This window comes from Salvia hispanica, chromosome 3, assembly GCF_029641045.1.
Source record: "Salvia hispanica isolate PSC_SH4W2 chromosome 3, Shi_PSC_v1, whole genome shotgun sequence".
NCBI lineage: Eukaryota > Viridiplantae > Streptophyta > Magnoliopsida > Lamiales > Lamiaceae > Salvia > Salvia hispanica.
Genome location: NC_142694.1, coordinates 34,005,547 through 34,019,255, shown reverse-complemented (window position 1 = coordinate 34,019,255; position 13,709 = coordinate 34,005,547). Strand labels below are relative to the sequence as shown.

Genomic DNA, 13,709 nt, shown 5'->3' with positions numbered 1-13,709 from the left:
AATTGTCTTATTGTTTCTCCTTGTTATAATCTCTTCAATAATAATTACTATCGAAATTAAATAAACACGAATTTATGATTAGATGGTGAAGGAGGGTTTTAGGTGTAGAGAGGATGGTTTGGGTCTTTGGGATAAGAACCGACATTAATCACAATAATAGTATAGAGTACTATATTACTACTTCCTCCGGGTCCATAATAGTGGAGATATTTCTTTCCGACATAAAGATTATAAAAAAAAGTATTAAATAAAAAGATACTAATAATGTGTGAAAGAGAAAAAAATATGAATAATAAAGTAAAAAGAGAGAGATAAAATATGTTACTTTTTACTTAAAAAAAAAACTCTATTACTATGAATCTCTCTAAATTGAAAAAAATGACTGTATTATTATGGAATAAAGGAAATACTATATTTTATACTTTCACCAACCTAAATTATTTGAGTTTTTTTTGGATAAGAATTGCAAAAATTGAGTTTTTTTTTTTTTTTTCAAGAGTTTTTTTTCATTGATAGCTTCAAATATAAAGATTGAGTTTAATAATTGAGTAAAGAAAGAAAAAAAAAAGAATAGAAGCAATAAAAGAGAGGAAAACAAATTTTAGGAGAAAATAAAAGTTGTCATATATGACTAAGTATCCTGATACGTATGATGTATATTTGTATAAATTTTACTAAAAAAGGATATATTAATAACTTTTAATTTTTATTTTTGCTGTATCAAGATTAATTGAGTCGATTGAATTCGTTCGAGCTTACTATGACTATTAAATATTAATGAATCTAACATAAACACAAAATTTGAATTTTCACATAAAAAAGAAAAAATGATTAGAGAAAAAAGTGACAAACACGAGCGACCTCAGCTCATCTTCTTACGCAATCCCACGACTGAACTTCCACCTCAAGTTCATATGTTCCTTCTCTGCCATGCTGACACGTGTCATCATACTAATGTCCAAATTATGACCCACCACCACCCCACTTCATGTAAAAGAACCGACCACCCCTTTATTTCCAAAATTACCCTTTTAAATTATGATTTTTGAAAAATTTGGATAGCATATTACTCACATATAAATAAAAGCATAGGAATGAACCAAAAGCATTTACTTAGTCCAATTAAGAAAAGCATTTACAATTTTATAAAGTTATCTCTTATAATCGGAATGATGTATACTATTGTAGTGATACACTAATAATAGCACTACTATTTAATACTTTATGTTTTAAAACTGTTCCAATACATTACTCAACTTAAAATCACATTTATGTAAAATATTTGTCCTTTTCATTCTCATTTTAATGTTTGTTATTCTTTATATAAATATGTTATTTTTATTTCTTTCTCTAGTTTCACCCTCTTTTAATTCTCAAATCTTAGATAATTGGATTTTATACGTGTCATCTCAATAAAAGTTTTTAAAAAAATCTCCAACGATTTTACCAAAATTAATACTAAAATAAGTACTACATGCCTAATTGAAAAGGATGCAAACTTTATCTTAGATAATTGAAAAGGATACAAACTTCATTACGCCTCTTGCATGCATCCGTTTCTTTGAGATAATTGCGTTTTAATTATATGTGTCATCTTTATAAAAATTGAAGAAAAATTTCCAACAATTTCACGAAAATAAATAATAAAAAATTATAGTTTGGTAGGGATTTAAGGCTATTACGTCTCTGGCATGCACCGCCACTGTTTATACGCAAAATAAATTGAAAAAATACAAAATTGGTCACCAAATCATACGTATGAAACCAACCTACAAGTAATAGCAATAGATTAGAAAGAGCCAATTCCACCTATAAAACATTTCGAAACAATGAATCTTAAAAAAATAGGTTAGCAAATTCCCATATAGTCTATTAATGAAATGAATTGATTATATCATACTAGTATACTATATCTATATATGGTTAGCAGATATTAACATCATTAATACCACTTATTAATATGCATGCTAAATATTGTCTACATCATATAAAAAGAGAAAAAGATAAATTAACAACAATTCTATATACAAAATACCCTTAAATTTAATTCTATTTTGGGGATATAATTTTATGACTAATTTACCCTTAGTAATTAATATTGGATATTTCTAACTGTACTAGTTTAGGAAAATATCATTGATTTAGGTTTTAAACTATTTAGGGTAATATTGATTAACACACTACATAATTAAATTAGTACTATATTTAATTATAAAATAAATACTACTATATAATTTAATAACGTACTGTTACTGTACTATTTATTTTTTAAAAGAAATCTATATTTGATCATTTTATAGTTTAGTATCTAGTTTTTTTTTTTTTTGCCATTCATACTATTATTTTTTCATAACTTGTTTAGTTTTTTTTGTTAATATTTCATTCCAAATTGTCATGCGATATAAATCATCAATATAGTTACAATTAAATAATTCAATATATGAAAAAAAAAATTAAAATAATAAAACAATTTTATAACTGAAATGTCAACTACATGAGAAAATACTTATAGTCATAATGATTTAATATTTCTTGCGTTTTCTTTTTATTTTTGTGTTATTTTTCTTTAATATTTTCCTAAGCTTGTTCCTTTTTAATTAAATATCCAAAAGCATATATATACATTTTTTTTATTTTAATTACCTTTAGCGATAAGTTTTTTTATATTAATACAATATTAATCATTATTTATTTCTTAATTAACATGAAGGGTGTTTATACTAGATATTAAGTATACACAGGTAAAACATGAGTTGCATTTATAATTTTTAGAGTAATTCAATCATAAAATAGTTCGATGCGAATAATAATATAATTGCTGAATGTGAATGACTATTATTATTTTAACATAATTTTTATTACTATATAAAGTTTATTTCATAATTTTGTAGTCAAGATGTAGAGTAGACAAGTAATTTGACTAAATGATTATTATTGTTTTAATTTATTTTTTATTGTTATATTCATTTCATAATTATTGAGTCAAAAATGTATACTAATCAAGGAAATCGACGTGATGATATTTAATTAGTTGGATGACAATATTCATTACTATTCTATTGAACAATGGAATAGTTAGTTTTGAATAACTATAATTATTTATTTTTATTACAAATAAATTAAATAATAATCTTTAATTAGTTGGAATACTAAAAATTGAAATAATAAATTATAATTTAGTTGGATGATAATTCTAAATATTTAAATACATTATTTGACGTTCTTTTAGTGACTAAAATTTAATATGTCAATTTATTCAATTAAATTTTATTGTATTATAGTGTAGCATTTAAGTGTTGAGTGTTTAAATACTTACCCCAGATTTTGTTAAGAGCATTGGTAAATTAACAAAATTTGTATATACAAAATTGGATTATTTAGGAAAGATTAAGTTTCTCATAATCAATATTTATGTATTTAAGGAATGATTAGTAATTGATTATGTATACTAATCGTTACATAATTTTTTCTTTCATTGACAAAAATGAGGATATTTCTTCTCCATTTAATAAAAATTTAAACTCTCCCCTACAAATTAGCTAGATTCATATGGTTCATAATTTCATAATTTTCGGATTTATATTTTGATTAGGAATAAATTAAAATAAATTTAATTAAAAATTTATAATACCTTTAATAAGATATTATAGATTCACTTCAAATTTGCAAAATACTACTGCTATAAAAGGATTCCAAGTTGACTTGCATTCTAAAATGAAGAATTTTATATATATAGTACTAATTTCTTATTGTTATTATCCAACGAAATAATATTAGTCATTCACATCTAATTATTTTTTGTTAAATAATTCTTAAACCTTAAAGTTATAAAAATGATTACATGTATATATACTAGTGTTATCATCGTAACGAAATAATATTAGTCATTCACTTCCTAGAATAGTGCTTATTAAATAATCAATAAAATTTTAAGCCATAAAAACGACTACGTGGATGTATATTAAATTTGTTAGTGTCATCGTCCAAGGAAATAATGTTTAAAATTCTAATTTAATAAAAACAACTACATGTACACATACTTTACTTTTAAGTGTTATCATCCAACGAAATAATAACAGTCATTCTCATCCAATTATTTTGTTTTAAAATAATTCTTATAATTCTAAGTCATACAAGCGATTGTATGTATATATACTTAATTTCTTAGTGTTATCATCCAACAAAAGTATTCCACCTGTTCTATTAAAAATAAAATATTTTTTTTGAACTGTCCCACAAAAATGAGAAATAAAATCATCTCTATTTTTTTTTTCTCTTTTAATTTTTTTCTTTCTTTATTTAACTCACAAAATAATAATAGTACCATCACATAAAATCCTGTGAGGGAAATAAATATTTTATAATTTAATTAAAAAATAATACTTATCATTCACATTTAATTGTTTTATTATTAATTTATCACTAAAATTTTAAGCTATATAAACAACTAGATATATATACATTTTCGAATATGATCATTCACTAAAATAATACTAATAATAATACATATTATTTTTTTTAGTCTTTACTATTCTATTCGTATATAATTGATACTATATTTGAGCTTGGTTCTTTTAAACTTTTGGTTTTTTCCCCTTAAATTTATACTATATAATATTAATTAAAAATTATAAAGTAATACACAAGAAATATGTATAAATATTTTAAGATATGTAATCTTATAATTTTGAATTTAACGATAGATTAGTGCTAAATATTAGCAGTAGTATATTTATTTGTTTAAAACATACGTATAAGCATTAAGCAACAATCTTGGCTAGATAAATTTTAATATCTTAATTTATGAAATTTCCATAAATATTGTATTGATCTTCCACATATTCATAATTTTCCATATATATATATATAAAGGGTAAACTAGTAAGAAAATAATAAAACCGGTTTAAATTAAAACCGGTTTAAAATATAAGGGCATTTTGTATATACAATGTTTTTTGTTACAATGTATGATGAAAAATGTGATGACATCTTTTTAGTTTTGATCTATCTATAATTATGTAGCTTTAAGATAGAACTACTTATACTTTCCTAAACCTGTAGTTATTTAATTAACAAACTTAATTTTTCACTAAATAGTTATGAAAGGGTAAATATGTGATATATAAACTAATTAATCATCATCAATGTAATTATAGATGTAAAATGCCTAAAATGTCCAATTTTGTATATACAATTTTTGTTAATTTATCACTATACATATAAAAAACATAATATTTCACCAAATTTTCAAATCAAATTTATGGAGCCGACCTAAAAGTGATGGTAGTCAAAACCACCTATATAACGTCACGCAAAAACAATAAATCCTAAAATAATAATAATAGTAAATAAATAAAGTGGGCTCCTATATGTTAATTAAGCGGGTTTATTTTGACTGATTTTTTAAGATTGAAGTCAATGAGCGAATTCAAAAGTAGTACTACAACACCACTACTACTACTACTACTAAGTAATAAATTGTGTGAAATATCCTTGCGTGAATTATCTCTTGCAATTATTTGATTAGCCCCAAGAAAGAGTTAATGTTTTGTAAGTAGATATTTATGTATGTAGATTTTTATGTATATAAATTATCTAGAGAATCATAGAGTATAGCTAATAAAAAAAAAGTCTTTCCTACGAGCGCGCATAAGATGCCGGAAGGGATCACCTAAAAAAAATCCTAAAACGCATTGACAAAGATATGTAATGGACCCTACCATCACTTATTAAAATAGCTCATGTTTATAAGATTATTTTATTTTGTTGTGAGTGTATTTTATGATTTGTTTAGGTGATCCCTGATGTTCGCAAAACTACTTTTTCCTCAATAGTGTGTTAAAAATGACATAGACAAGATGAGTCGAACCAAATCGAGTGATGGCTTGGTGCATTGTATGGATGTCAATGCAGTTCAGGCCCATAATATATCTTGCTTGTTTAATTTAAAAGGTTAAAGATTAGATCTTGGTACAATTATTATCTTCTATATTTTCATAAGGATATTGACACATAATATTACGAAAATTATATATAAAAAATTTCTAGAACTTTAAACTTGACATATAATATCACGAACTTAAATAGTTGTAGAATTTTTCCACCGACAATAAAATCCAACTATTTTAAAATTAGATGGATAACCATACCTAGGGACTTTATAATCATGTCACTATCATTTTTCAATGGTAATCATATTTCGTTACGGAAAAAATTCAACAACTATTTAAATTCGTGATAATATATTTCAAGTTTAAAGTTTGTTGGGAAAACAATATTTTGAAATATATCGTGATATTAGACGTCAATATTCCATTTTTATACTTCCTCCATCCATAAAAAACAGTTGACGCTGCGAATTTTAATAAGAAATTGATAAAAGTCTACGATGGAACGAGGAAAAAATAGATAAAATACTAGACAAAGAGAAAAAGTGCAAAAATTTAGGAGATAGAGAGAGAGAAAAAGTGAATAAAATATGGATGAAAGCTTTCTATATTTTAGGAATTAAACTAAGTACTCCTACGTCTCATTGAAAATAACCCACTTTCATTTTTAGTTTGTCTCACTCAAGATGATTCATTACTAAAAACGAAATCACATTTTATGTCAACTTTATTCACTCTCTCTTACTTTACTATTTCTACCCAACACACAAAATAAAACTATTAAAAACCTCTCGAAGAAGGGTTCATCTTTGTTGGGACGGAGTTTGGACATCCGTATGAGAAAATTAGATTATATTTTCATAGGTAAATTAAGTTGAGTGGCAGTTTGGTAATTTTGGAGAAGAAGAGCACTAGAAAAGAAAATTTGGAGCAGTGAACTGAAATGTTAAGTGTATTTAAAGAGAGAATGAGCCATTGAAGCTAAGATGTGGTCTTCCTCTCTTCTCCGCCCACTCAATCTCTCTTCCTCTCTCTTGAATCCTCACCAATCACCGATACCCCCTTCAACCACCTCCAATGGCGGCCCGGATTTCCGTCGCCGCAGCTCCCCGGGCCACACTCCGCCACGGCCCGTTTCTCGGCCCGAAGCCCAAGCCTATCGCCTCTCTCCACTGGATTTCGAGGTCAGAGAGGAGTAGGAGGAGGAGGCCCAATCTGACGGTTTGCTTCGTGCTGGAGGATGAGAAATTGAGGGCAATCGACGAGCCGGAAGCTGAGGAGGAAGCCAGCGGCGGAGTTGGCAGGGCGATTTCGCTGGCGGAGAAGGTCGCAGAGAAGATGGCCAGGAAGAAATCGGAGCGGTTTACGTATCTGGTCGCGGCAGTAATGTCGAGCTTCGGGATCACTTCCATGGCGGTTATGGCTGTCTATTACAGATTCGCTTGGCACATGGAGGTATTTTGCTCTTCGTATCTTCAATTTCCCCCAATTTTTCTTCAATTTGTTGGTTTAATTTCTGGAATCGATCGACGGCGCAGGGTGGGGAGATACCGTATACGGAAATGTTTGGTACATTTGCTCTCTCCGTTGGCGCCGCTGTATGCTGCTTTTACCTTTGTAGTTGAATTTCGTGATATTGTTGAATTGAACTGAAATTGAGCTGAAATTGAGCTGAAATTGAACTGAAATTTGTTAGGTTGGGATGGAATTCTGGGCTAGATGGGCGCACAAAGCTCTGTGGCACGCTTCGTTGTGGCATATGCACGAGGTTCGTGTGCTTTAACTGAATTGAACCAACAACAATGAAAAATTGAAATGTATGATGATAATTGATTTGATTTGATTTGATTGCAGTCGCATCATAGACCAAGAGAGGGGCCTTTCGAACTGAACGACGTTTTTGCGATAATTAACGCGGTTCCGGCCATTGCCCTCCTCTCCTATGGTTTCTTCCACACCGGCCTCGTTCCCGGCCTCTGCTTCGGCGCTGTGAGTGTCCTTGATTTTTGATCAACTGAATTATTTTGAATGAATGTGTATTTTGTGTGTGCACGGGATGTGGATTGAATTCTATGCTACTCAATGCACTCTTGTGACTAATATTTTGCGTCAGGGCCTAGGAATCACCGTCTTTGGCATGGCCTACATGTTCGTCCACGATGGCCTCGTGCACCGGAGATTCCCGGTGGGGCCCATCGCGGAGGTGCCCTATTTCAGAAAAGTGGCCGCAGCTCACCAGGTATGATGAGTTTAATCATATACATCAGTGTTGTAATTCATGTGATCAAATTTGAGATCTTGTTTGATATTGGTGTCTTGGAATTCAGATTCATCACACTGACAAGTTCGACGGTGTTCCATACGGGCTGTTCCTCGGACCCAAGGTTTGTCAACTAGATTAATTACTCCTTCAAAGCATAGCATTTCTTTTTTCACACGTGATTTGATGTAGTGTAGTTCTATGTCTTCAGTGAATAAAGAATAAAGTCGAAAGACTGATTTTTTTATTTTTTAAAATGTAGTAGTATAATACATTTTGCTGGGATTCAGTTAATCTTATTATTGTGATCGCTTGTTTATGTAGGAACTTGAAGAAGTAGGAGGGCTACCTGAGTTGGAGGAAGAGATTGATAAAAGAATTAAATTGTCCAAGAAATCTAGATGATTTCCTTTGTAGAAAAGAAGTGGCATATCTTCTTGATGCACAGATGAAATGAATGAAATTTAACTTAATACTACTAAGATTGTAACTGGGGATGGTTGGTTTGAAATCGGAACTATATGACCGGTTTCGGTTTTGGAACTGAATTAGAATTGATATATCGGTTGCACACACAAGCCGGGAGGGGCATATGCCTAGGTCGATAGTACCATTTTTTCCCTCTTTTTTTACTGTCAATATTGTCGAAATTGTTTGAAATCATCTTAGGCTCTTGTTAAGTTGCCCTTGATAATGATCAAATAGTTGAGGAGTAGAGAAGTATAAAGGCTGAAATAGTAGAAAGAGAGGAAGAAATGACCATGTCAAAGATGGGTTCGGAAGGATAGTGAAAAAATGTTGAAATAAGAAGTTGAAAGGAAGAAAATGTTAAATTTTTTTATATAAATAAATTTCTAGTTAAATTAAGGTATTGTAGTAGTTTAATAATATTTTAAATATATTATTGTTATATTTTTAATATGTAAATACTTATTTGACCGTGAGAAAATGTTTAATAAAGACTCAAGTAGTTATTTTACATTTGTCTCTAATCGTAATTTGCAATAAAAACAAGCAAAAATCGCCCAAACCCAATGGTTTTAAATCATCTTAACGAGGTAATTACAGTTTTATTCATTTTAAATTAATATAGCAGTTTTGAAATAGGCGACATCTCTTATGATATAAAAACTGAATAAATTCAAGTAGTAGCAAACAAAATTATGAGGGCGAAGTTTAGTTGATATCTTATACTACAAATTTTGGAGGAAAATCTAGTTGTTTCTAGAGACTTATGTTGGCTGGCATTTTTGGCCTTGTGTTTTCTTACAATTGCTCCAAAAATTTGATATTGGATTGTCAGCATTTGCCACTTGATTTTTTATTTTTATTTTCTTGTGAACTTCATTAACTCACCCCATGTCCTTTTTTTGTTTTCCGAAAAGTACCTTTTATTTTTGTTCCCTTTTTTTTATTTAATAAATGTAGGTATAACTTAGGTGTTCAAACCCAATTCCTTTGAGTGGTTCTCTATGGCTTGAATAATTGAATTTAAAGTTCATGCTACACTCATAAAGAGCATAAAGAATGTGATTTGATGGAATTTATATATTATCAACTTATCAAGGCTATAAATAATAGTAGTACTAAAGTAAGTACTAGTACATTTGTATTTTAAAATTCACTAAAATAAATAAGCATTTGACGACATAAGTGTCAATATCGTCCTTTTAGAATTACTTTTCAAGATATGAATGAAATATTTTTTTAATTAATTTTTAAAATATGCTTCTATATTTTTTTCACGACGCAAATACTACCACGCAACAAAAATTGGGCCTTAAACTAACCAGTCAACTCCATTGGTATGAGAATTTTTTTTTTACTTAACTTTAAGTTCAAGATCGAAACTTAACTTTTATCATGCTTAGATGATTATATATAATGGATCTTTCATCCTATCCAATCCGTAATCCGTATTAATTTATAATTATATGAAACGGGTGCTATTGGTCTAATTAGGTTTGTCCCAATTTAATAGCTGCCAAACAAATTTAATTGGACACAATTAAAGTAATTTGAGATTGTGACCATATCCTATCATTTATAATAAGCAATTGGTCTTCCAAATAAAATGTTGTGAGTTTTGACTTAGAAGATCAGAAATTCTCTACCTTTTTGTTGATTGAGTGATGTATAATAGTAGTGCCTAACAATTTAATTTGATTTATTCATAATTGAACACGCGTAACGTAGTATGTTTGTTCTACTTAATCAAATCCAATAAAAGTGGATAATCCACTACACTCTTGTCCCCCACACTTCGTATTTGGCTCTTTTTTATTGTTCAATAATTCAGTTGATTTGCTATGGGCGAAGGACACGTTTTCATGTTGCCACGTCAAGATATGAAAGAAAATTTTATCAAGTAATCTTATTGCCAAAGCTGACGCGTAATGTAACTAATTGCACAATTATCGAGTGGAAAGTGCATACTTAAAGTTGAAAACAATTGTACTCCATATACTATATGGAGTAGTGTTTTTCAACGATCAGTAAGTACCCTTTTTGTAGTGATCCAAAATAAATTTTATTGACAATATCAAATTAAAAATAAGCTCATATTTATCGAATTTGAAATGATATGACCTGATGAAATAATTAACTTAAGATTAAAACTTATATCGTGTATTCAATTTTTTTTTTCAAAAATGATTGTGGTTGTCATTATGGGCCCTGACTAATATTGGCATAGCTAGTGATGTGTATTTTTCGAACATTTATATCAATGAACTAATAACACACAAGTATATCAAATAACTCTAAAATTATAACTTTTCTGCAAGAATACGAATGTAATTGTAGTAAAAGAGTGTCGAACCACAGGGAGGCGTACGGTTATCTAACTCGAAAGCAAGTAAATTTTGGAATTTTTGGATTGAGAAACCAAATTGAAACAAAAACAAGTGAAGAAATAAAATGACAACACAAAATAAAACCAAGAGAGTGAGAACATTGCTCCTAATATGCTCCAGTTGTGAATTAACTTAATGGACTAATAAAGCTAGCTATGGATTAAAGATTAATCTAATGAAAGTTGTAAATATCTCGTTCATTCTACTCACACTGAACATGTTCGCATATGCTTGAATTTAACCTTGCTGAACACTAAGCTCAAATTCGTACTCATCGGATTATCACTCCTACGGTAGCGTGGTAAGCTCTAACCCAACTTCTAAGTTCCAACGTACATGATTCATTTACAAAATCAACTGAACATTCCTACGGAAGCACAGTAAATATCCAACAATTATTGTAATGACATGTAAATTAACTTATCCAAGATTCATATGCTGAACACAATACAAATCTCAAACTCTTTATCTACGTTTTCACCTTTTAACCAAGTTAAAGAGACATTGGCTAAAAGACATGATTGATTAATAAATCAGGCCGGAATTATAATTCAATGTAAAAAGCACCGGCGAAAAAGATCATAGATTAATACTAGTCCATAGAATCCAAATGTAATTCACATCTTTCACAAATTAGAAGCAACGTAAGAGTTTAGTTACACATCCACAACCAATAAAGAAGAACCATAGAACTCATGAAATTGATGTGTAGATGGTAGCAAATCTCCTCCGGGATGATGGAAGTTGAATGATTGCACCTTCAATCTTCCTCTCCTCCTTTCTCGTCTGAAATATCTGAATAACCCCCAGAAACCGCTCCAGAAACCAATTTGAAGACTAAATTCGGCAGTTTCCGAGAAAAACGGGCGTTTCTACTGGACCCGGGAGTTTTCGCCGGGTTCGCATTGCTCCGCGCAACCTTCGTCAAATGGCCATAACTTCTTCATTCGAGCTCCGATTGAGACGTGCAAGGTACCCACGCGAAGCTATTTCAAAGACGAAGATAATGGTGATAAGATAAAAGAATTTAGACATCGTCTTGATAGACAGCGAACACTTTGAATCAGACCCCACCGCTTTGGGTTAATTTCGAACTGTTGTGATGAAATTTGATTTTGGATTTAGGGCTCCAAGCATTACAAATAGCATTTGAGATCAGTATGATTCTGTTTATTTGATGATTTTGTTTTTTTGAGATTAGCAATATGAATATGTTTATTTGAGATTGGTAATTTGTTCATTCTCGCCCGTTACGAGATCTGTAATGTATGAATCTTTTTATTTCTCGCCCATTTTGAGATCAGTAATGTATGAATTGGTTTATTTCTCGCCCATTTTGAGATTAGTAATTTATGAATCTGTTTATTTTATTTGAGATTGATATGAATTTGTTTATTTTATTTGAGATTGGTATGAATCTGTTTATTCGCCCATTCTCGCTTCGTAGGGTTTGGGTATCCTAGGGTGGCCGTGCAGTGTCTTGTGCCTAGGGTGGTGGCGCGGGGTTTGGGTAACCTCACTCTTGTGAGGATGTTTGTGCTGAAGGACAAGGGTGTGCAGAATGCGAAGCAGCCCAAGGCGAAGGAGGAACCGCCCAAGTTGTTCTACTTGTGCAACTTTCCAGATTGTACTTTTAAATTAACTGATAGTAATGTGGTTAGTAGTCACTTTCGGTGAATGTTTTTGAAACTATGAGTGAATCAGGAGAAAAGAGAAGATGTATTTGGTTTTGCTCCTGTTTTTGATGCCTTTTTATCTCTTGCGGAACTAATGAAGATGAATGTTTTAGATCTAACTATTGATAGTTGCTTGGACTATTGATATTTTGTGAATAAATTTAGTCGTGCATTGGGAATGTTCATTGAGATATGAAAAGAAAATTTTATCAAGTAATCTTATTGCCAAAGCTGACGAGTATGCAACTAATTGCACAATTATTGAGTGGAAAGTGCATACTTTAAGTTGAAAACAATTGTATATATAGTGCTTTTCATTTTGGAGTTATCCAAAATAAATTTATTGACAATATTAAATTAAAAATAATCTCATATTTATCGATTTTGAAATGATATGAACCGATGAAATAGTTAATGTAAGATTAAAACTAAAATCATGTATTTGATTTTTTTTTCTTTCAAAAATGATTGTGGTTGCCATTATGGGCCTGACTAATATTGGCATAGACTGTCCCAGCCCAACCACTTTTATTCGACCATGGGTTCAACTAGTTTTATTATCAGATATTACTCCATTAAAATTTCAACGCACTCATTTATTTCAAGCCCAAGACATAAATTTCTCTAACCAGCATAAGCCCTTGGGCCTAAATGAAAATCTCAACCAAACCCAATATATTACCACCTCTATCAAATTCACAAGTCTTAAGAGTGGATTTAGCTACATAAGCAAAAAGGTTTAACAAAATGTGTCTCATTTTTATAGTAGTACTTGTTTTACAGTGAAATAAGTTAATAAAATATGAGAACCAATTCTGAAATATAATAAAAGTAGACTGGGATAATTTGGAACGAAACAAATGTCAAGTAACTTTGCTTCGTTCCAAAGTGTCAATTCGAAAATTTTAAATTAGAATGGAGAGAGTATAACGTAAGGAATCGTACAAATACTTATTCGTATACAAGAAAGTACTTTTACAAAAGAACATATCATAGGTTGAGGCCAAAACATTGAAAGCTAACAAGAAGA

General features: G+C 29.9%; 1 protein-coding gene across 1 annotated transcript; it reads left to right on the top strand.

Annotated features, from left to right (window-relative positions):
* Positions 1–6,865: 6,865 nt before the first annotated feature.
* On the top strand, positions 6,866–8,626 carry LOC125215685 (beta-carotene hydroxylase 2, chloroplastic-like). Its single transcript, XM_048117181.2, has 7 exons — positions 6,866–7,343; positions 7,427–7,486; positions 7,585–7,656; positions 7,743–7,877; positions 8,002–8,127; positions 8,216–8,272; positions 8,473–8,626. The coding sequence occupies exons 1-7, from the start codon at positions 6,966–6,968 to the stop codon at positions 8,551–8,553; spliced, it is 909 nt and encodes a 302-aa protein (XP_047973138.1). The 5' UTR covers positions 6,866–6,965; the 3' UTR covers positions 8,554–8,626.
* The last annotated feature ends 5,083 nt before the right edge of the window (positions 8,627–13,709 follow it).